A 24,331-nucleotide genomic window follows, 5' to 3' on the forward strand; every position below is an offset into this window, starting at 1 on the left:
TATGGCAAATTATTGAGGACTGATGTCACTAAATAATGACAGACACTTGATTTTCAGACTTCGTATCTCAGAAAACGCATGCCAATACAAAATCTTTCTATCAACTTTTTAAATGTATAAGGGCAGTATTTAATGTGTGTGTGTGTGTGTTTATATTTCTGTCTACGTATGTGAGTGAATGCGTGCATGAAAGAAGGAGACATTGTGTGTGTGTATGTGTGTGTGTGTGTGTGTGTGTGTGACAGAGAGAGAGAGAGAGAGAGAGAGTGAAGAGTGAGAGCAGTCCCTGGCAGCAGCAGTAAAGAGGTTTGCGCACCTCTACCTCTTAGCTCAGCATATCTGGATACATCTCAACTATCCAGATTTTCGCAGAATGCACAGATTTTTGCCTCATATTTTCTGTCTGTCAAAAAATTCATGGTTTTCTGTCAAATTGCTGAGGACTGAAGTCACTAAATAATGGCACATATTTGAGTTTCAGACATCATATACTCCAGAAAATGCATAGTAACACAAAACCTATTATTTTAACAACTTTGTAATTTGATACGAGCGATATTTAAAATCTGTCCCTATTTTTGAGCCTTGTCCCCCCATTAGTTCCGGCTTTGTCAAGATTTCTTGTGCTAAGAGGTTGAGCGGTATGCTGGATAAGCCTAAATAAACGGGAGACAAAGGCTCAAAATTGGGACATATTTTAAATGCTGGTGTTATAAATTCACAGCATTACATGACTTTCATGGTTTGTGTTAGCATGCATTTTTTGAATCAGAGGTGTGTGTGTGTGTGTGTGTGTGTGTGTGTGTGTGTGTGTGAGACAGAGTGAGATCAACCTCTGGCAGCAGCCGTAAAGAGGTTTGCACACCTCTTGACCTTTCAGCTGAAGAAATCTGAATAAAACCTAAAATAAAGGGGGGGACAAAGACTCAAAATATGAACAGAATTTAATTATTACTCTTATAAAAATGCAAACGCTTAAATAATGGGATTTGAACTAGCATACATTTTCTGAAAGAAATTTAAACTCTGAAACTCAAATTTATATAATTATTTAGTGACATCAATCTCCGATGACAGGCAACAAACCAAACCTTTTAGGAGTAAAGACCCCCCCCCCCCCCCAAATAAATACCTGGATATCTTTTAAAGTATTATATTTTAGATATACAATATTTCCTCCAACACCATTAACATACACTACAGCTAATTTGAAACATTAGGCGAAATAACTATTTTTACATCGTAAATATATAAAAAACTAATATAGTAATAAAATAAATAACTAAAACATATCAATTGTACATACAACTCCTTATCTAAGCGCAACAATGCCCTCCAGGCTGTGTGCTATTATGGAAATAACGCCCACTCAAGGATGAAGAGGCGTCGGGCCTCAGAACACCCCTGGGTGGGCATTATTTCCACAATAACACACACGTTTGGGCATTATTGCACGCTACTAATCATGTAATTCTAAAGTTGTTACTATGTTTACGTACCAGGTGATCTTACATGTGGGTGAAGTCAGACCAATCAGGTGTGACTTGAAAATCAGATTTCGCAAGTTTTAAGGACATTGTAAAAAGGATAGGAAATGGAGTGGCAGTGTTTGCTACTTTTGTGGACAGTGCTTGTAGCTCTTGCCGTGTTCCTTGTTCTCAATGAGGTGCGTCGATTGGTATTCCCGTCGCACCGCTTACCTCCAGGACCTGTCCCACTGCCCTTCTTAGGCAATTTGCTTAATGTGAACTTTAAGGATCCTGGTAAAACTTTCAGTCAGGTAAGCGCTCTCTGACAGGTAGGATTTTCTGAAGACGCTGCTTTGGCGATTGCAGGAGCGAAGGGTAACAATGACGGCTTAACAGTGTAAAATGAAACCGCCTGTTAACCTTTATTCCTGGTGTAGTGTTTGTAACATTTAAGTTCAGAGTCGGACAGTAAACGAGTAGATATTGTCACAGGGCATGCAGTAGTCAAATGCAACGCATTACCTGTCACGAAATCAAGGCTCTGGCCCTTTTTAAGCACTAAAGGCACATGAGATTATATAGCCCGTCGGCAGCATTTGTGGAAGGGGTTAACTGTAGTATGCGAGGACAGTTTTAGCCAATGGGTAATATATTGGGGGGGGGGGGGGGGGCTGTACTGGTCTCCCCCAAGAAAATCATGCAGGCAAAACAGTCTACACTCGTACGGTCGGAGACTGGAGAGCAAGCCTGACTCCTTGTTGTGAGACATACATGGTAACATTTGAATCAAGGTGCCTGCTAGTCAAAATCATTTTCCCGAAATTAAAGGTGCAAAGTGCAAGTATTACAACATGTTGTTTTGCAGTTGTTTGACAGCTGCTTCCAGTGACCTCTAAATGTCTGACTGGGATGAATATTTGGTGTGTTGAAACAGACGTTTAAATTGGTCGGTCCAATAACTTATTGGAATGATGCACTGGCAGCTGGTGATCCACCTTTTCCTATTTACGCAGAATACGCCCCTCTTTGTGTAACTGTGTTCTGCAAAAAAAAAAAAAAAAAAAATGAAAATTTATAGATGTTAAGATTCTGGAAGAACAAATACTTTTTACTTTTCCATTAATAGTTGCACATGAAACACCTTAATATTATGCGTTACAGCAGACGCTACTCAATCACATTAATAGGTTTTGCACCATTTACTTTCTTAAACTTAAAATCAGAGAATTTTAAACACTGAACCACTTTACCAAATATAAACACCGAAATTTTTATTTCTTAGATTCTTTTGACATTGTCCTTCAAGGAAATGATCCCTTGGAAAAAAAAAATCATGATTTTGTGTTTTACATCTATATCTGCATGCATCTTGAGTATATGTTATTGAATATACATACATCTGTATATCTAATAAATACAAATATGTATTTTTTACTTTACTACTTTTAATCATAGCTGAGTCTCTTTTTTTAATGGAAGCTGGAGGGAAATATATATCAGAATGCTCTGTTTTGGATGTAGCAGAGAATGTTGCCATCAGCCTGTGTGTTTTTTTTTTTTTTTGTTTCCTAGCTGCCCTAAGTTTTCCTTTAAAAGCAGAGGCAAACAATGACCTAACATGGTGCTAGCAAGTGTTGACATAAAGGCAGGCAAAACATAATTATTTTCAGCATTTGCTTGCTGATCGAGGATGACCCTATCTCCAGTATGGCACATGTCTACAACATGGAAGCCCTCAGCTTGAGAGCGAGAAGTGCCCAGCTTCCCCTTTTTGACACTCCAGCTCCTGGGCCACTTACTGAACCTGGATGCACATTTGCTATCATAAATGCAGTATTACCATGCATTCTTGGCAGCAATGCCACATAATTGACTGTATGTAGGGAAAATCTCCCTGCCATAGCGGTATATAAAATAAAAGTGAAAACAGTGCTTACACCAACAAGTTCGCCCTTGCAATATAGAATAGTTAACTGTCTTGACTAATGGGCAGCCTTAGAACACTAGTAGCTCAGGAGTGTCAATTATCACTGCTAGGTTAAGCGTTTTGTGTCCTTGTCTTGTTTGACATTTTATATCTTGGAGAGTTAATGGAACTTCTTTGCCCTGACCTTTATATGCTTTCCAGATAGGGCTTTGTATGGCATCCATTTTTTGTAAACATGGCCGGTGTCAAGCTGATGCTGTTTTTGATTCGGTGCTTGCTTTTGTTTGTTGGACATTATATAGACATTGTGTTTTATTTTATATCATCTCCAGCTGAAAAGCAAATACATTCCGAGATGCCTGCCAGAACCTCTCACAAATGTTTAGCATCACTCACAGATATGTCAACCTGTCCTTTAAGACTTGATTACCACTGCCATTGTCACTTTGACAGGCAGCATATTCTAATCTTTCAACGTGTTATGCCCAATCCATTTTTCATTACATTATGCTGGCATGTCAGTGTCTGAAACATTGTGTCTTCTTTTGTCATATTGATGTTACTACAGTTTACATGGTCTAGGTAATAAAATTGTAGCAATTATTAACTGTATAAATGCTAATATCGCAACAAAGTTATTGATACTTCAGAATGTACAGTGTTACCTTTGGAATACTGAATGCCGGCTTGTAAATTCAGTGCTTAATTCATATGTACTTTACATGTATTGTTGTGTATTTCACACTGGCATTAAAGCCTACATAGGTTCATAGGTGTGTACTAGGCTAATGGCCCTGGAGCCTTTACAAGCCTCGCCCATAGGGTTACCCTGGCATTGTGCCACCCAAACTTAGTTCCTAGTGTCTCTGTCGAGTAAAGCCACTGGAGTGATCCCGGGGGTAAATTTTCTATTTCCCATCCACTCATCAAAATTTCTCTTGAAGAAGGCCAGTGAGGTGCTCTGTTTGACATGTATGGGAAGTCTATTCCATAGCATGGGCAGTCTCTAGGTTATGAACCTGTCCCTCCAGCATGTTCTGTTGATTGTGGTAATGAGGTTGAGGCCTCTGGAGTGTGTAGTGTGGAGTTACTGGGACTTCTTTAGATGTAGCATTTCTAACAGAGCTGGGTCAGACATGGCTTTGTAAGTCAAGCAGAGATCGCCTCTAAGTAGGCAATACGAGACAGAGAATAGTTGGAGTTTTTTGTCTCTCTCCATATAGGACAATTATTTAAGGCCTAGGATCCTCTTTGTGAGGTACATTTGTGGCCTCTGCAGTTGTTGCAAGTGTCTAGTGAGGTACATACCAAATAGGGCATGGTACTCAGTGACTGGCACAATGAGGGAAGAGTAGAGGGAGACTATGATCTCTTTCTTCCTGGATGCAAAACCCTTAGTAATGAGATGTGCCACATAGAAGGACTTTCTGACCACAGTGGCAATGTGGTGGTTAAAAGAGAGGTTGCTGTCAGCCTGTGTTCCCAATGGACTACCATCAGTGTGGTAATTCAGGGGAACTGGGTTTTTACCAAGGGGGATGACGACACATTTCTTGGCATTGAGCTTAAGGCCATGGTCCTGACACCAGTCGTTGGTCTCAGTGAGGCCTTTCTGTAGGATGTCAGCATCACTTGGGGAGTTAGTAATAGCTCCCAACTTGCAATCATCTGCAAACTTTGTCAGCCAGAGTCCCTTCATGTTGGCCTGGACTTCAGAGAAGTAGATACCAAACAGGAGAGGACCCAGGACTAAACCCTGTGGGACTTCACTCATGACTGGTCAGCAGTCTGACTTGGAGTCAGCTGCTTTCACACTGTGGGTTCTATCTGTGAGCCAGTTTGCAACCCACCTAGTGATATAGGGGTTGATGCCTAGCTTAGTGAGTTTTTCTATTATTCCTGAGTGGGGAATGGTATCAAAGGCCTTGGCCAGATCAAGGTAGGCTGTATGAACCACCTTGCCTTCATCCACAGCTCTGGTGACTGATTCAAAGAAGTCAAGTCAAGTTGAGCAGGCATGATCTACCCTTCACAAAACCAAACTGTGTAGGATCCGAAGTTTGGAGATTCCCTATATCTTGTTTTATTAGGTCCATGATGATGCATTCTAGCCTTGCATATCAGACTTGTCAGGCTAATGGGGCAATAGTTCCCAGGGTCTGTAGTCACTCCTCCTTTGTGGAGAAGGATGAGTGTAGCAGTGTGCCATTTGGTAGGGACAAAGCCTGAGGTGAGGCTGTGATTGAACAGGGCACACAGGTGAGGTGCCAGTTCACTCTGTAGTTCATGTAGAACACAGCCAGGGATATTGACAGGTCCCATAGAAGCTGTATTCTTGGCCTTGGACCGCGTTATTTTAACCTGTGCAGCAGTAATACTGGGTGTCTGGCAATTTACTGGTATTGTGATTGGTCCTTTGAGGGGGGGGGGGAGCGGTAACAGTTGCACTGAATCTGTCGGCCAATATATTGGCAGTATCTGTTGGCTTGGTATAAGAGGTACTATTGTGCAGTAGCTCACAGCAAATCTGGGTATTGCTGTGGAGATTCTTTACATAACTATAGAAGGCCTTGTGGATGTCTTTACTATCTGCTGCAATCTTGTTTTCATAGCTAGCTTTAGCAGATTTGATGAGGGATCGCAACCTTTTCTTGAGGCTGATAAGGGAGTTTTTCCAGTCTTAGGACTTCACCTTATTCAGCATCAGTTTTCTCCCTCTGTTGTAGAGTTTGTTTATGGCAGGGAACACCAGATTGGCGTCCTTTTTTTGAGGAGAGCGTCTTGGTTCTAATAGGTATGGTGAGATCCATGCATTTGTGTACGTGTTCATACAGTGCATTGTTGTGTGATTCAGCAGTCATGCAACTATTCTCCATTTGCGTGGGTGCTGTGAAGTTAGCCACCTCTGTTTTTAGGAGCTCAAAGTTAGCTTTGGAGAAGTTTTTCATGGCAGTTACCTTTGGGGTGGGGGATGGGGGATGTGGATTTCCATGGTGATTCGTTTATGTTCGGATCTAACTAGAGAGGAGTTGACTATTGGTGTAGAGCAATGGTCGCCCAGGTCAAGGATGTTGCTACCGCTAGTGGGGGTAAGAACAAGTTGGTACAGGGCACTGGAATTAATGAATTCCAGGAAGCGTTGGGCATGTGTATTGGTACATGAGTAGTTTTCCCAGTTAATGGAGGGGTAGTTGAAGTCACCCAGTGTAAGTGTTGGGTTGGACCCTAATATTCTCCAGGGTGATTAGGAATGTGGAGTCTTGGGACATGGTTGGGGACCTATAGCAGGTTACGACCTGAATCGCTGTCTTACCCAATGTTAGCTGCACCTGTAGTATCTCAAATGCATTATGTTGGGCTACTAGTCTGGATTTGTGCGCATCCTTTATGAATATGGAAACACCACCACCTTTGGAGCTTCGGTCCAAGTTCTGGGGCCGAAAGGTGTGGAATGAGTTATAGTCTGGTAGTGCAGGGTGCTTTCTGCTGCCTTGAATAAGGTCTGTGTTACAGAACAAATGTTGATGTTCTCCATTTTAAGGAGTGCTTTGAGTGAGTGCATTTTGAGATTTAGACATCTGGCGTTGAGCAGCATGACCCTCAGATTGCATTTGTTTGTAGCTGTTATGGGATAATCTGGTTTTTGGAACACCGCCTAAAAAGGCACTATAGGGGTGGCAAGAGGCTTGGCCAGTATCTGGAAGCCCAGGGGTGACAGATGCAGGCCATCTCTGACAAAGCATTGAGGTCTGTCAATCATGTCATCCCAGGCCGACAGATACAGGATCCCCTTAGAATGACACCAGAAACTTAGCCAATTGTTGAAATCAGTCATTTTCTGCTTGCACTGTGGTATAATTTGGGGTGATTTTAGGATGCTGCTCAGGGCTAGTATCATACTCACCTGTGCTACATAATCTGAGTGCTTCTCCATGTCTCTTTTCATGTAGTCCAGGGAGGTATGTCTTGGGTCATTCACACCCACATGTACAATGACAGAGTCATATTCGTACCTGTTGTTGAGGGACCTGAGTGCGTATGTTATGTGGTGGATCCTGGCACCAGGCAGCTGACTGTTACTTTCTCCTTATTCAACCTAGTGAGTGAGACATCAGTGTGCCCCACTGTTGAGTCACCTATGACTAGTGTGTTGGGCATGCTGTTTTGCCTTAGGAGCTTTGGTTGAGTGACACACTGTTTAGGAGAGTTATGTCTCTCGTGATTAGTGTTGTGTCGTGGTGGTAGAGTGTATTTCTGCCTTGGCGGTCTCTACTGTTTGGGTAGATTTTTATTAAGAGCCTCCACGAAGGTGGGTGTGTGGTTTGTGTTTTTATGTGAAGGCAGTGCTGGTGTGTGTTCTGGAGGGCTGTGTGTTCCATGTGGTGTGGTGCAAGTGTTGACCTTCTCCTCTTGACCAGCTATTCCAGTCTTGGCTGGAGAGTGCATGATGTCCAGTTTAGATATATAAGTGCATCTCTCACAAGTCTGAGTGTTGGGAGGTAAGAGGAGAGGGTTGTCAGTGTACATGAGGCAGTTGCTACATTGTCTCAGGATGCCCAAGTTTACCAGGTTAATAGGAGAAAGCACAAGGAGCTGAGCTTTAGACATGCCTGGAGGGCTGGGCATTAATAAAAAGTACTGGAGCTGTTTCCTTGTAGAGTGTTTAGTGCTGGTAGCACTTTCCTGTGCTACAATAATTGCTACAAGAAGTCTGGTAACGTGCTAAACTAATAAGCTAGTAGAAGTGCAGGAGAGGAGAGAGCTAGCAGATCTAAGGGAAAAATTGAAGAGCAGACTTTGGCACTGCTCAGAAGCTTACAAACAGTCATGGATACACTAGAAGTGTATCTGGATTAGAATAGTTACAGGAAAAGTGGGAAAAGCGCAACCGCAGGCTTTTAAACCAGGATGTTGAAAGAGATTGAAAAACTGCCCAAACTGCCAATAAACTACAGTTTCTGGATCAGAAACCACTAATGTCTCGACATGTTTTATATTTTTTATGGTCTTCATTCCCTTGTGAAGGCACCAGTCATTGCTTCTATTTCAACTGTCTTGTGCAGCCATTTACCTTGCCAAGGCACACTAATGGGATGTAAGTGCCTTTCCTTTCCAGGGAAAAGAATACCTTATTATAGAGCTGTCAGTCTTATGTGGCCAACAGTAAGTCATGAGCCTGTTGAGCAGTCATTTGTGGCCAGTTTTTGTTTGTTGACATAATCCCACCCACTGAGGTCTCTGACTACAAATGCTTGCTATGCTGGGCTTGAATATGTATTTACTTCAACATTCTTTTTCAGTGCCCAGCTGCAAAGTTTGCTCAGCTGGGTAGACAAATACTTGAAGACTCTTCCTGTTGCTACTGCAACACCTGGCCTTCTGCTGCTGCACCACCTGGCCTTCAGCACGTGGGAATTGTGTAGTGACCTATCTCCCTCCCCTGGGATGGGAAAGTTGAAATTAGGCTCACTCCTACCTGACCCCAGATGACTGCTTCAGCACCAAGATAGTTAGCTGAACAAAGATCTGTTGGGGCTTCCTCCTTTTATATCACGGAGACGGTAGATGTATTTGGCTTATGGGTTACCTTAAAAGATAAAAACAGTATTCATTTATTTATTTATTTTTGTGTATAATAATACATAGCGATGATGTGTTCATTAAGAAGTCAGCACCCCTATTATATGCAAGTGCCCCTCAGGTGTAAAGCTTGAGGGGTGTATAAAACTATTTGAGGGGTATAAGTTAATATACAGTTAAACTCAGCCTAGTTTTGTGATTCAAATGTTTTCTGCAACGATGTAGTCAAAATGTGTTATTTTTTGGAAATGTTGATTGCTCATTTTACTCACTTTATTCTGACTGCTTCTGTGGTTATTGCAACCCTAGCGCCCACTAGTTAAAAGTTTAGCAAATGTTAAAAGCTGCACTACGTGGGCTTCAAAATTCTGCCTCTTTGACTGTAGATATTTAAACTGTTTTACTATCTGGTCTGTTTAAATGTAGCTATAGTCATTTGTGGCAGAATCATTTTTCATGTCTGATCATTGCATAGCCAAGTTGTGCAGTATTTATTTACTTTTTACTGCTAGACCTTCTTGGCTGTCGTGCCCTATTTCCTGGACACTTCAACATCCCAGAATTAGCATCTCAACCCACCTTATGGGCGTGGGGGGCTTTTTAGAGTTAAATAAAAAATTTAATGTAAGAAAGGAACAATGGTATGCTGCAACCACACTTGAAGATTATCTTATTTGTTTTCAGTACATATGATGGAAAAAATAGAATTTTTAAATAGCATACACTGTGGTTTAAGTTGTTGAATGCTAACATAGTGTGTACTCATGTGACTGTATTTCCTTTTACAGTCTTGCAGCCAAGTATTGAAGTTATTGTTACAACAGGGCGTAGTTTCTCTGAAGTTTTATGTTGAGTTTCTATGAGATGCAACATTTTGTTCTTTCTAAAATCCATAAAATTTGGATAATCCTCCCCAGGACATCCATTAGTTTCTTTTACTTGACTAGTATATGTAATAATCAAACTTTTACTAGATTGTTTCAAAGCAGTTATTGGTAAATGATCTTTTATATTTACATTTAATTAAAAACTATTAACAAAGAATTGAAAGTGCATTATTTCTGGGAGGTAGTTGATGTGGAAATTCTTTATATATCTGTACTGCATTCACTTGGATTACATGTCCATTCCTTTTCTGGTAGAATGGCCAAGAACTGGCCATATTTTAAATTTGTTGAAATTTTAACTCGCAATGTGTTTATTTAAAAGATGCTTATCAAATTCTTATCAAGTCAGACTTTAAATGTTTCTTAATGTGATCCAGACACACAAAATCTTATCAGTAATCTGCCTTATCCTTTGGACTGTCAGCTGCTCCAGTAGTGTTCAGTGTTTAGCTTCAGCTGTAGCACATTGCAGGTTACATAATGTCCACATTTTTCTATATTTAAATTTGCTTATCTTTTGCAGAGTCTTTTTCAAAGTGCCAGGAATCTCTCACTTGGGTGAGAGAGACCTCCTATGCAGGGTGGTATTCCAAGAGAACATTCAGAAGTCTTTTTTGACTCCATCACAATATTGTGTTCCTGGGGTGTCTGCTAGACATTTCAGTATAAACAGCTTTTCTTTCATAGAGGAAAATTAGATCTATATTTATATCTGTTCCAGGGATTTTATACTTGGACTTCAGTCACTGCAAGGGATGGGTCTTATGGCATCTATTTTTCTCATGATTCCTCTGGGAAGACTCCGCATTAGAAAGTTACAGTGGTATCTGAAGTCTCTTTGGTCCACACACCAGTACCCATTATCTTTTCAGATTCCAGTTCTGATATTTGTGAGAAGAGAAATCACTTGGTGGTGAAATCAAATATCCCTGAATCCAGTTCTCCCCTTCTCCTTTCCTGCTACAAAGCAGTCTGTCATCACAGACACTTCTGACTGTGCTTGGGAGCAGTGCCAAAGGGGATAAAAGTGCAAGGTATCTGAGACAACAAAGACAATCAGACAGACAATATTACATAAATGTAAACAAAATGCTTTCCATTATTAAGACACTCAACTCTCTGAATCATCTTTGGCCCTCAGGACCACTTCAAGTTATTATGGACAATATCACAGTGATGTGGTGCATAAACAAATGGGAACTAGGTCTTACCCCTATGCAAACTGGCCATGTTAGCATGGAATGTAGCTTTACAGCACAGTCTCACTCTGTTGGCTTCCTCCATCAAAGCAAAATTGTGTGTCAGACAAGCTGAGTAGGGCAAAGGCATACCCTCACAAATGCCAACTATATCATGGTCTTCCAAGATATGATCCATCTGTGGGGAGTTCTACAAGTAGACCTTTGTTCAGTGAGGAGGCAAAATTCTGCTCCAGGACTCCACAGAAGAATACTTGGAAGACAGATGACTTGTCTTTTCCTTGGACAGGAATGTTCCTGTATATAGCTTTCCATTGATAAGCAGGGTGCATTTTATGATTCAGAAGGAGTTCTCCAAGATCATAACATTGTGATGATTCCCTTCTGGCCCAGGCACTAGTGGTTCCTCATTCTGTTGTAATTGGGCAGGGGCAGTTATCACAAACTGTATCTACTCACACATGTACAGGGTTCTTTGATGCATCCTGACCCCAAACCACTTTGACAGCGTGGATGGTAGGGTCTTAATAACGTTTAGGCACCTGTTTACTGAGGACATGCAGCAGGTAATAATGGAGGCAGGAAAGCCTGCTACTAGAAAGTCGTATCTTAGTAAATGGACAAGGTTTTCTAGTTGGTGCTAACGAGACAAAACAACTAGCACCCATTCAGGCCTAGTGTTTCTTTGGTTTTGCAGTGTTTGTGAGTTATTTCCAATAGCCTGTCTTAGTTCCCTGTCAATGTTCATTTGTCCGCCATTTCATGGAGCCTCCTCTTTCAAGGAATTCCAATGTTGAAATGTTTTTTTTTTTCCACAAAGATAGGATTTCCTTGAGAACTAATCCTTCTTTTATGCTTTAAGTGGTTTACAAGGTTACTTTAAGCCAAGCTATGCATCTCCCTGTATTATTTCCTGAACTCCAAAATGAGGGAGGTTGGATACTTCATACCTTGGATGCCCTTGGACAACTCTAGTACTATATTGACAGAAAAAAATTTTTCAGAGCTTCTGATCAGTTGCTCATTTTCTGTGAAGGTAAGAAGATGGGGCAGTCTGTGTTAAAGCAGACTGACTGTTTTCAAATGGTTGTCGTGGGGTATTACCTTTTTTGTTGTTTTCATCAGAACAGAACTATTCCAGTCGGGGTCAAGGCACATTCTACCAGGGTCTCAGCTGCCTCTATGGATTTTTGGAAAGGGTTGGACTCGAAGTATGACAGAAGCAGCCACTTGATCCTCTCTGCATACTTTTGCAAAGTATCATCGGCCAGAGTCCTTCTCCAGGTCTAGGTCAAACTTTGCTAGGTCCATTCTCCAGAGGCTCCTGCACTCTTCTCCTTCCACCTCCAATTTATTCTAAGCTATAGTAATCTGTCCATAGAGTTTAGACTACTGCAACAGTGACCAGCGTGAAGAAGATAGTACAGTTGTATAAGTAAACTTAACATAACAGTATATGTTATAATGATCACTGCTGCATTAGCCACTCTTTCCTCATTCCTTCTTCCACCTTGTTTTTTGGTATGTTTTTTTATGCCAGGGTGTGGGCATTTATTTTTGTTGTTCCTAGCAATCTCCTCTTAGAGCTCAGCCTCCCTGTTTCACTTGGCATAAAAGCTCTGAAGGGTTTGGAACCCAAACCTGTCTATTTTGTTAGTCTGCTTTACTCAAGCTGACTAACAGTTTGGGTATATGAAAGGTGACCTGAAGCTTTGAAAGATGGCCAACAGATATGTACTATGCAGGATATAACCCATATAGCCTAGTTTACTGCAGTAGTGATCATTTGAACATCTGCGGTTATGGTAAGTTTACTTACACAACTGTACTTCCTTTTTCTGCAGAACTCACCTGCCCCATCACATAAATAAGGGTATTTCATCCAGGAACAAGGAGGTCATAACATCTTGTACTCCTTCCTTATCAGACCCATTATTGAGTACAATGCCCCCTCCAGCATGTACCTTGCCAAGCACATGCAGCAGTTGGAGAGACCACAGAGGTTCCTGACCAAGAAAATCCAGGGTCTTGAACACCTATCCTATACAGATAGGCTAAAAGCCTTGTCCCTCTATTCAGTCTCATACAGACTGCTCAGATGTTACCTGTGCCTAGCATACAAGGCCATTTCAGACCCAGCCTTGATAGAGTTGCTGCATATGCGTAAGACAAACTCCACTCGTGCAACCTGCATGCAAGGCCTTAACCTGGTCTGTGACCTTAATAGAATTTGTTGGCGGTATAGATTTGTGGCCCAAAGTTTCCCCCGTGTGTGGAATAGACTCCCTCTCCATGTCAAGTACAGTACCTCTCTAGCCCTCTTTAAGAGGAACCTGGACGACTGGATGGAAAACAGAAAATATACCCCTGGGATCCCACCTGTCCCTGCTGCACAGGGGAAACAGGTGCTAACTTTGAGAGAACAACTGCACAAGGTTGTAACTCTTCCAATAGGTCTTGTCCTGTTGAATACACTGGATTATCTACTGAAGCAAAACAATACAAGTCTTTGTCACTAGGTCTTCTCTTACTGAAGGGTGATGGTAAAAAAAATATTCTAATAGCAATTTAAAATACAGTCTTTTTCACCACATCTCCTGACGTGAGCAGGAATGATGCTGAACAAAAAAGAAACAAATGAGCAAACAGTCTCTTTTGCCAGACCTCCTTCTGAGATGCTATCACACTATGTGCCCATTTTAACTTTCTTCAGCAGTTAGACTCAGGTGCAACATTCTGGTAAATGTTGCTTTGTTTACAAGCAGTTATGAGTCTCTGACAGAAGGATGCAAGAATTTTGATACATTGCTTTGCCTGTGTTTTTTTTTTTTTTTAAATAACATTTTCTGGTGAATGCACCCCAAAGTTTGTGATACAAAGTCTTTAGCGATTAAAAGTTTCTTAGGTAACACCTCAGTGGCTGAACAAATCAGTGGCTCTTGCTCAGTACTCCTCACAGGAGCACTGTCACTCTGTTACTGATGACCCCCTCAACAGCTGGAAACCACCATATTTGAGCCAGCAGAAAGGTTTTTCAGTCATAGGCTTTCTACACTGGGATGATGCTAAATTTGGAAGTAAAGTGGCTGTAAGGCTGTCACCCACTGGTACAGTTTTATGTTGCTCTCTTCTGCTATTGAAGCCACTGGGGTGGGGTTCTTAGTCTGGAATGATCATGAATTCTCTAAGTAGATAGTACTGATGGAACCCCAGGACCCACTTTTTTGGTTGCGCTGTCTTACAATAGTGAAATAACTGCTTTCCATTTTGCTTAATGTTCTAATCAAGTAGCAGATAGGGTGCTACTCATTGTACTTTTCTGTGTATGATAAAGGACTTGGAGAAGTCTGGGGAATTGAGGACTGACTCAGCACAGAGACCTTCCTTTAAAAAATGTTGGCATGTGGTGTCTACTTGACCACCTCCATCATCCTGTCATTAGTGAGGTCTCTTAGGGGACAGGCTACAGAAACAAACTATGATATAAACTTCTGGTAATATCTAGTCAGTCTAAGTAAAGGTCAGACTTGAGTCTTCATCTGGTGTATGTACTGTTCTCTATGGCTTCAATTCTTTTGATGTTAATGAATCCTCAGTCTGTCACATAACCTAGATACATTAACCCCTGCTGTGTGGGCCTTACATATTGGTGTGTTGATAGTGAGCCCAGTCTGTATCTTGGAGTTCTAACACTGCTTAGAGAATAGGAGAACTGTACATCAGCACCCTGACTGGAGAACAAATGTTCTCCAGCAGGGTCTTAATGTACAGGTAATGTGTGCAGAAAAACGAGTTCACAGCAGTATATCAAGCTGTTGTGGAGCTTGGACAGAAAAAATACTAATGGCTGCCATTATTTTATGCTTGCTAAGCAGCACTTTAGCTGTTTAGCGACTGTAAAATAAAATAAGTGTCTGTTATGTTTTTGTCTGTGTGTGAGAGTGCATGCATGTATGAGAGAGAGAGAGATTGAACTATTATTTTATACTCGCTAATCACAGCCTTTGCTGTTTAGCGAATGTAAAAAATAAATAAAATGGGAAAAAATGAGTATGTATGTTTATGTTGCTGTCTGACTGTGTTAGTGAATGTGTGCACGAAAGCAGAAGAGTGTGTGTGTGTGTGTGTGTGTGTGTGTGTGTGTGAGAGAGAATGAGAGTGATTGTGCTTTCCCATGGCAGAAGCAGCATCAGTTAAGAGATTTCTGTATCTCTCAACCTCTTAGCACAAGAAATCTGGACAGAGACACAAATAATGGGGAAGCAAAGGACCGAAATTAGGGACGGGTTTTAAATATTGCTCTTATAAACTTCGAAATTTGCTAGAATAACAGGGTTTCCATTAGCATGCATTTTCTGTAGCAGTGGGGTGATGAGTGAGATGAGATGACTACTGGCAGCAGCAGCAGCAGTAAAGAGGTTTGCATACATCTGGACCTGTCATCTGAAAAAAATCTGGATAAAGCCTTAGAAAAAGGGGGAACAAAGGCTGTACAATAGAAACAGATTTTAATTATTGCTGTTATAAAATTACAGAGTTGCTTAAGTAAAGGATTTGTGTTGGCATGAATTTTCTGAAGGAAATTTGTCTGAAACTCAAATGTATGTCATTATTTAGTAATTTCAATGTCCGATAACTACCAATGAACCAAACGATTTAGGAGTAAGGGATCAAAAAATAAAGTAAATACCTGCTATAAATTGGATGTAAAATGCTTCCATCAAGACCATTAACTTATACTACAGCAAGTTTGAAGCATTAGGCAGAGGAACTATTTTACATCAAAAATATATGAAAAAATATAGTAATAAAAAATAAGTAAAACACAACAATTTTGTAGAGAGCCCATTCTTTAAGAACAATAATGCCCTCCAGGGTGTGTTTTAATAAGTAATGCCTTTTCTGCTTGCAGCGGCTGGCCTCATAACACCCCTGAGTGGGTGTTAATTACACATTAACACACAACCCTGTCAGGCATTATTGCTTGCTTGAACCTTTGGGAAGTGATAGAGTCTCTGTCTTCTGAGTGAATACCTGCCATCTAGGTAAGCTGCTGCATGTTTTTGTTGGGGTTGTAGTGCCTTATGTATTTGGCTTCGAGAAGTGGCTGGGTGTGCCGTGGAGACCCAAAGAAGGATAGTGTATTGAAAAAGGAAATCTGCCATGGCAATGGCAGTGTTTACCTTTAGCCTTCTTGGTACAGAGAGTCTGCCAATACCCCTGTGGTCAAGTCCAGGGTAGTGAGTAATCTGGCTTTGCTTATGCATTTCACCAACTTGTCTACCCTAGGCATGGAGTAGCTATTCAGTTTATGAAAGTCGTTACAAAATTGGATGTTACCCTTAAGTTTTGGTACTTGCACATAATGGGGCTGTTTGACCAACTGGTTGATTCCTGTATCACCCCTAACTTCAGTATTTATTTATTATTATTTTTTTATTTCTTGTCCTACAGCCTGCTTCTGTGCTTCTAGTATCCCCTAGTGTTTCTTTTGGAATGATCTTTGTGTTGAGTACAATATTCAAAATTCTTAAACTCTGGGTACTGTCCACTACAACTTGAAAAGCAGGCAGTAGTTAGCAGGCAACAGTCGATTCTCTTGTGCCTGACTGATTTTTCTTTTCCAGTGTTTTTGTTACTCTTAATGTGATCTGTTTAGGGTGTCTTTTCCCCAATTTATCTTTCCATATAATTTACCTCTTTCAGTTTCTCAGTGATTTCTTAGAGTTCCTGCCATTTTACCAGTAACTTTTTTTTGACTTGCGAGAGCTAGAACTAGGACTTGAATACCTACTTGGAACTACCTATTCCAGGCATTCCTGTTGTACACCCTCAGCTGATACGCTTATACTTTTTCCAAGTGCTTCCAAACTGTGGACTTTACTAGAGAGAGGATAAGAGAAATAAACTTTCATAATGTTAAAGCACAGCTCTAAAAGGGGGCTTCTTCCTCTTTCCAAGTTTCCTTCATATTATCCAGCAATCCCCTAGGGTTTATACCATACAGTAGATGAAAAGGCCTGAATCCAGTGTAGACCTGGAGTATCTCAGTCACAAAAAAATCACATAGAACAGTAGTTTGTCCTATTTTCTTTCTGTTGGTCTCTGAACTTCATTAGCATGAATGTCAGGGTTCTGTTGAAATTTTTCCCTGGTTCTTCAGTCTAAGGATAGTAGATCGAACCTCTGAGTCATTTTTACCTGAAGATGTTGGCAGAGATGCCTCATAATCTGTGACATGAATGGAGCTTCTTGGTTGGACAAGATCTCCTTTGGTACGCTGTCTGTGAGAATACTAGCTCTTTAGCAGTAGCCTTGGAGTTGGCTTTCCTGAGGGGAGTGGTCTTTGGCAAATGGGTGGCATAATCTTGGATCACCAGTATGTACTGGTGTTCATTACTGGGCTTAATTAAAGTACCTGCAATGCACATGTCTTTTGTTTCAAAGGGCACCTCAGTTATTGGCATTTGGTACGAGGGTATTCTTAGATTTTCTGTTTGGTGCTGTTTTTTGACATTTGGGACAACTGTCACAAATGTTTATGTAACAGGCCAATACAAATGTTTATGTAACAGGCCAATAAAACTGGGCTAGAACATTGCCTTTGTCTTTTCCGTGCCCAAGTGGCTTCCTAATATGTTGGTGGGAAATTTTCATTACAGTTTTGATAACCTCCTCTTTTCCTTGCCTACCTTTGTAGGGTAGATCATTCTGAATGTCACTACCCTGTATATGTTTTGTCAGATCTGTCTTATGCTATTGTGCTCTCACTGGATTCTCTTAAAGTAATGACTTTTTAGGAGCACAGACAAACTAGTATTTCCTTTGCCAGTCATACTTTGAGAAAGGGAAGGATTAGCTTCTCCCACTAAGATAGGCACTTGGGTCTCTCTGTACTAGGAAGGGTAGTTCACTCCAATATTCAAAGATTCCTCACATTCCTCTAAACTTCATAGGATCATAGGAGGTTACTAGGCTATTGGCCCTGAGGCCCTTATAAGCCTAACCAAGAGTTTAGCCCATGTTTAGACAAATACGCACCCAATGCCTCTGTCCAGCAGAGACACGGGAGGAAGCCCAAGGGTATATTTTCTGTTTCCCATCTAGTTATCCAGGTTGCTCTTAAAAAGGGGTAAAGAGGTACTCTGCTTGACATGGAGTGGGAGTCTATTCCATAGAAGGGGGAGTCTCTGGGACACAAAAATATCTGGTTATCATTGGATTAGAACCTTGAACACCATCTCACAAGCTAACTCCCGTAGTAGCATGAGCCACTGAACCTGCTTGAACTTGAAACTTTTTTTCATTTTATATGGTTAGTCTTAATAAGTGAAGTTCTGATTTTACTCTTAACAATAAATGTTTGGGGTTCCTTCTTTCTCTTAACTTTTCTTGCTGCATTTCCCAGTTTTGAGTGTCTGAGACATATTTTCCTAGGTTATTCACCTCCCGCTGCATTTTATGGGGGTTGTCTGCTATTTTGGATATGTTTATTCACAATTTAGTCTTTCTAGGGCTTCCTTGAGTAGTTATGGTCTGTGTATGCCCCCTAGCAAAATTTTTCTTCTGGGGGGTATGTGTATTCTGTAAGGCAATAAAGTGCCTCATTTCTGATCCTGTAGTGTTTGCCCCCATCACACTTTCTGTATGTACATTAACGGGAAATTATCCTTTCTTTAATTACATAATGAGTGAGATAAGGTACTACAGCCAGTGGGTAGAGGACTTTTTCAAAACTGGGCTTAAATTTCCACTTGGGCGACTGGATACTGTCTTTCCTCGTGTATACAAACTACCTCTGTTGACCTTGCATTATGTGCTAAATTCCCCTGGATTTCCTGCCCATCTATTCTCATTGTGGACAGTGCAGTGGTGCAGTGCTTACATTGTTGCCTCACAGCAAGAGGTTCTCCAGTTCAATTCTCAGCTAGGGTGCCTTCTCTGCAGAGTCTGCACGTTCTCCCCGCATTTGTGTGAGTTTCCTCCAGGTGCTCCAGTTTCCTCCCACGTTACAAAGACATGCATCTAGAGTGTTTCTCCCCAGGCCACCACTGAAAATTGGCTTTGTTCCAAGTTGGAGTTTCCCGGTAAACAAATGTTAAATAAATAAAAAAATAAATTGTGCACTTCATTAATTCTGTCCTGGCATAAGAGCAAAATCCCATCTCCAAAAGCCTAGTAGTGCCCAATCTCATTCTATAGCCTCACCCCCTTGCATCCTTGGTTGCTTGAAGGTTGGGGTTATCTTATAGGTTCATAGGTTCATAGGTTAGTACTAGGCTAACTGCCCTTGTGAGCCATTGTAAGCCTAGCCAGTTATCCCTTGTGAGACTCAAACCCTGCACCTTGTGTTTGTAAGGCAAACACCTTGACCATTAGGCCACCCTCCCAATCCCCACAGTACTTTGCAGTGTGCCTGTGCCTTCTTGTCTTTATTATTGAGCTCCCCAGGATCCATTCAGAATAACTGGGCTGTTACAGTTTTGGGTCTGGAGAGGGGCCACTGATGTAGGCCTCTGAAGTTACCCTGAACTAGTCAGCAAATCTTTTTCAAGCCTCATCAGAGTCTCTACAGTGCATTACGGGTATCTATGTATAAATGGAGGGATTCTCTGAGATGTGCTTCTAGAATATGGGCCTAGTCAGACTAATCTCTGCCTTTTTGGTTGTCTGGCCTCTCAAAGGCTATGAGGTACTCTTTATGTAATTTAATTAAATAAATGTCAAATAACCAGCCAATCTACTATATAATTAGTTTTAGTTTATCTTTTCAGCCACAACCTGGACCAGCAGTACAAGCACAAAAGTGTAGATACAGTTCTCTTCAAAATGCCTTTTCTGCTACACTGTACATTATATGGCTTTAGTTCTTGCATCTCTTCATACAGTTGTTCTCTACTCCCAATGTCATGCCATGTAGACAAACTTGGTTCACTCTTTACTACACACCTGCTGTAAAAATTATATATGGAGCTGCTCTGCTTACTGCTTACTTGCTTGCTTGCTGTGGGGTTTGAAGTCTTCTTAAAACACACAGTCTTGTTGTGCTGTTTACTGCTGAATCAGAGACACATCATGACTCCATCTGTAGTCTGTTTAAAGCACCAAGCCTTTCAAATTCACACTGATAAAGAAATATATTTTGCAGCTATAAGCACAGTTACAGATAACTTATTTTATAACAAACCACACGTAGTCTGTCAGATTTGTAGCATATATTTACAAAGTTTTCCTTCATTACAGATATGAATGATGACTTCTACAAAATACCTCTCTCCGTCCTTCTCTCACATAACTGAACTACTACAATTGCTAAATACAAAGCTAGTCATGCACACATTTCCTGGGAAGTCACATAATGTCTGTTTTTAGACTTTTCTATTGTCCTTTTGTGATTTAAGCACTTTTGCTGATGTGAGGATGCCATTCTGAAAGGAAACATCTGTATAAGCTGTTCCTACTGGAAAAACATCACGTATTGCTGAATTTATAAAAAAGGATGTCTGTTAATAGATATTTGTTCAGCAAACATGAGAATCCTTGCTTTCCAGTATTGCTTTGTTAGGCATTTCTTTTTGATGCTGTGAAGAGAAGCCTGTCTTATACATATAGTATGAATGCACATTTTACATTGCTAAACTCTATACATATATTCAAGCAAACTTTTTATTCTATGCTTTATCTTTCAGCATATTTATATTCATAATATCTAACAATTCCCTCTGTTTTTAAACATACTCAAAACATTCTATATAAAAAAACACATTATTTTTATATAAAACCTTTAGTCTTTTTTGATGCAATTTTACATAGTTAATACAATGAAAACATGTATTACTACCAAACCTGAATGTATTTAACAACTTTTTCTTTTGCAGACCATTCTGTGAAAATATTTTATCAGTTATGAGCTGTGTCTGTTTTAATTTTACTTGATTAATTTATTCTTTTGCAATCACAGAATTTAGTTTATGACTTAGAATTGTTTCATTAACTCTTTGCAACTGTTGAATTAACTATAAGAGACAATAACTATGTGCTACTGCAAGCATTTATACACTACTGAAAATATACAGTTTCAATGTCATTTTAACCATAACATTGTGATCATGTCTTCGAACTGCTCATTAACATCTTGGTTGAATACTGAACTGGGCTTAGATAATAAATATTTGAAAGCAATTATTTTACTGGGGTAAAACCAGTGATATTACAACTTGACAAATTACTTTCAAACTTATTACAATGTATCCTGTACAGGATGTAGTTACACAGACTGTTTGCTATTTATGCATTTCAATCTAGTAGGTATCCTGGACCCATTGTTTTCTTTAAATATGGTTTTTCACACATATTTATTACTAGACATGAATTGCATTTGTACTGAATTCTTCTGCATTTGTACATACAAAGACTATCTTTTGTACTGAATTCATCTGTATTTGTACATACAAAGACTGTAAAGTACATTTAGTCTAATCTTACAAATTTAATAACATTAATATTGAGCAAAATCTTGGAAAATGTTTATGACTCTTTAGAAATATCTAGTGGAACTGATACCATATCCATATGTCCTGTTATTTTAAACTACATACTCAGCAATTAAAAATATTCATGCTTTTTTATACCAACATTGTTTTGTCAAAAACATATTGAAATAGTGACCATTCTTGCTATTAGAAACATTTATGCATTTTGCATATCTTTATTCCCTCTTGTATAGCTTTAATAAAGCAAGTTTAAATCATCTCTTGTTTTTTAAGCCATCTCTTGTATAGCTTTACAATTTAACAGGTTGTAAATACAATTTAATTCTAAACAATACAATAATAACCATTATGATAGCTATTAACAACTTGTAAAATATCTCACCCTGTCGGGTTTAATCCAGTTTACCAGTATTTCTAATACACGAATACCTGTTTTTCCCCCCATAAAAGAGTATTGTCAAGAAGGAATGAGATCTTTTTTCCTGTAGCTTTATTTTAGACCCTTGTTGTTTATTTTTTCTGTAGCTTTATTTCAGACCCTTGTTTTTTATTTTTTCTGTAGCTTTATTTCAGACCCTTGTTGTTTATTTTTTCTATAGCTTTATTTCAGACTCTTGTTTATTTTTTCTGTAGCTTTATTTCAGACCCTTGTGCAGTACTGCTTATACAGTCAGTGTAAAACTGAGAAAGTGCCCCTCCCCCTTATACAGTCAGTGTAAAACTGAGAAAGTGCCCCTCCCCCTGTAGTACTTCAGCACTGTTTACCTGCCCTATGCTGTGAGAATAGAATGTATGTCAGCCCAACACTTTGGTTATACATTTATTTTATTACGTTACTAAATAAAGCTTTCACTGTATATTACCTCTAGTAGGTATTTACACCCTTCTGCACAATTGATTTGAACTGTATATATACTATAGCCCATTTGCTGGCTGTACTTGATGCAACTGAGTTTTTTCTTCTCTTTTAACATTTACTTGCAAACAGATTATCAGTGACATCTATGCACAATTGTGGCATTTTATGACAATTACTAAATAGTGTTGCTTGTAAACATTTTAACAAGTATTTTTTAATAACAATGATGCTTTAGAAAAACTCAAACTACTTGCCTGGCAATCAGTCTTGTTGTTTATCTTATCTTTTCAACATTTCCTGTAACTATTCATTCAGTCTAGGAAGGTCTGAGCTCACATTTCATACTCTGTAAACTATTGTTAATTCTTTTGGCATTTTTCCTTTAATGTGATTGTGATTTGCATAACTATGCATTTATACAACATAAATAGACATTATTTTACAATTACCTTACATGGATTTCAGTATTTTTTATTTATTTATCTATTGAACTGTCCTGCCATTAATTTTACAAAAACTGTTTGACTAATATCATCTGTGATTTTATTTATTTTTAAAATTCAGAACTTTAACTGTTTGGTGTTACTATACAATTATAACATATGTTTATTTATATTTGCTGTTGTCTGCCTTTTGCTTTTGTGCATTGTAAACACATGTACTCTAGATGAAAAGAACACACATGCATGCCTGTCTTGTATATGTATATCTTTATACAAGCATGTCATGTCCCTACCATCCTAGCATGCATGCTTAACCATTTTCAAAACATAAACATATTATAAAATATATTTCTTTTGCACAGATTAACTGTGTATGCAGGAAATTCCCAGTCTGTCAGTTGAGCTAATTTATTTCCTTTATCCTGCAACTGCAGTTGAATTTCCTGTGATGTTGCATGGTCTTTCTGACATTCTTTATTAAGCTGTTCTGCTGAATTTGAAACTCCTATGCACTTTTGAAAAGATGTGTGTATAACTTGTCTGGCTTCCTGAACTTGTTGTGTCTGTCTTTTAGAAGTTTATTACATTTCTTTGTAACAAAATGTACTAGAGTTTCTATCAGTAACTGATTTGACTGTTGTTGCAACTTTGAAATAAACCTTTTACATCTGGTGACAGAACATAACTGTCTAACATTTGAATATAATGTCAACATATTAACTTTTCTTGGTTCTTTACCTTTACAATTTTTGTCTGTACAGTCTAATGTCATGCACTGTATTTTTATGACATTGTACACACAATAAACATTTTTATACCACACATGATTTTATTTCAGATAAGTCAAATATTATAATCCATTTGCATAATGCCTTACTATCAAATTGCAATCCATTTGCATAATGCCTTACTACTAATTTGCCCTAATAAGGTTTTACATTTGCTAATATGCTGTATATACATTTATTCTGTTATTATTATTACCTCTATGGCATTCATACTGTATGTAACACAGAATAATTTTCTTACCAGTCAACAGACAGGCAGATGGCCAAACTGCTTTACTGTAGATGGTTGAAAAGTTTCTGTAGTCACTTGTGAAGTTGATACAGCAAAACTGGCAGATTCAGTCTTACAACTTCGTCTTGTACCTTTTCTGGAGAATTTATGGAACTGCTCCACCTTCCTGCAATGCAGTCTCACCGGATTTAGACATCTATTAAACTGTATTGCTACAAACTGTTGAAAACTGTAGAAATCTGAAGTACTTCACATAAACGTTACTGTGCTTTTACAGGAGTGACATTACCCATTCACTCCCCCTGTTTTTGGATACAGGCTAGGAACGTTGTCAAAGGATCACCATTGAAAAATTATATGGAGCTGCTTACTTGCTTCTCACGTCGGGGTCACCATTGAAAAATTATATATGGAGCTGCTCTGCTTACTGCTCGCTTGCTTGCTGTGGGATTTG

At 39.4% G+C, this 24,331-nt stretch overlaps 1 protein-coding gene across 1 annotated transcript in view; it reads left to right on the plus strand.

The window, feature by feature from the left end:
- The first annotated feature begins 1,579 nt into the window (after nucleotides 1-1,579).
- LOC122809266 (cytochrome P450 2J4-like) overlaps nucleotides 1,580-24,331 on the plus strand; it is a 668,981-nt gene continuing 646,229 nt past the window's right edge. The window contains exon 1 of the mRNA XM_044080640.1: nucleotides 1,580-1,780. Within this exon, the coding sequence (XP_043936575.1) occupies nucleotides 1,595-1,780 (186 nt within the window). The 5' untranslated portion in view covers nucleotides 1,580-1,594. The remainder of the gene's footprint in view (nucleotides 1,781-24,331) is intronic.

Source organism: Protopterus annectens, chromosome 8.part0 (assembly GCF_019279795.1).
Source record: "Protopterus annectens isolate FY-2018-M chromosome 8.part0, PAN1.0, whole genome shotgun sequence".
NCBI lineage: Eukaryota > Metazoa > Chordata > Ceratodontiformes > Protopteridae > Protopterus > Protopterus annectens.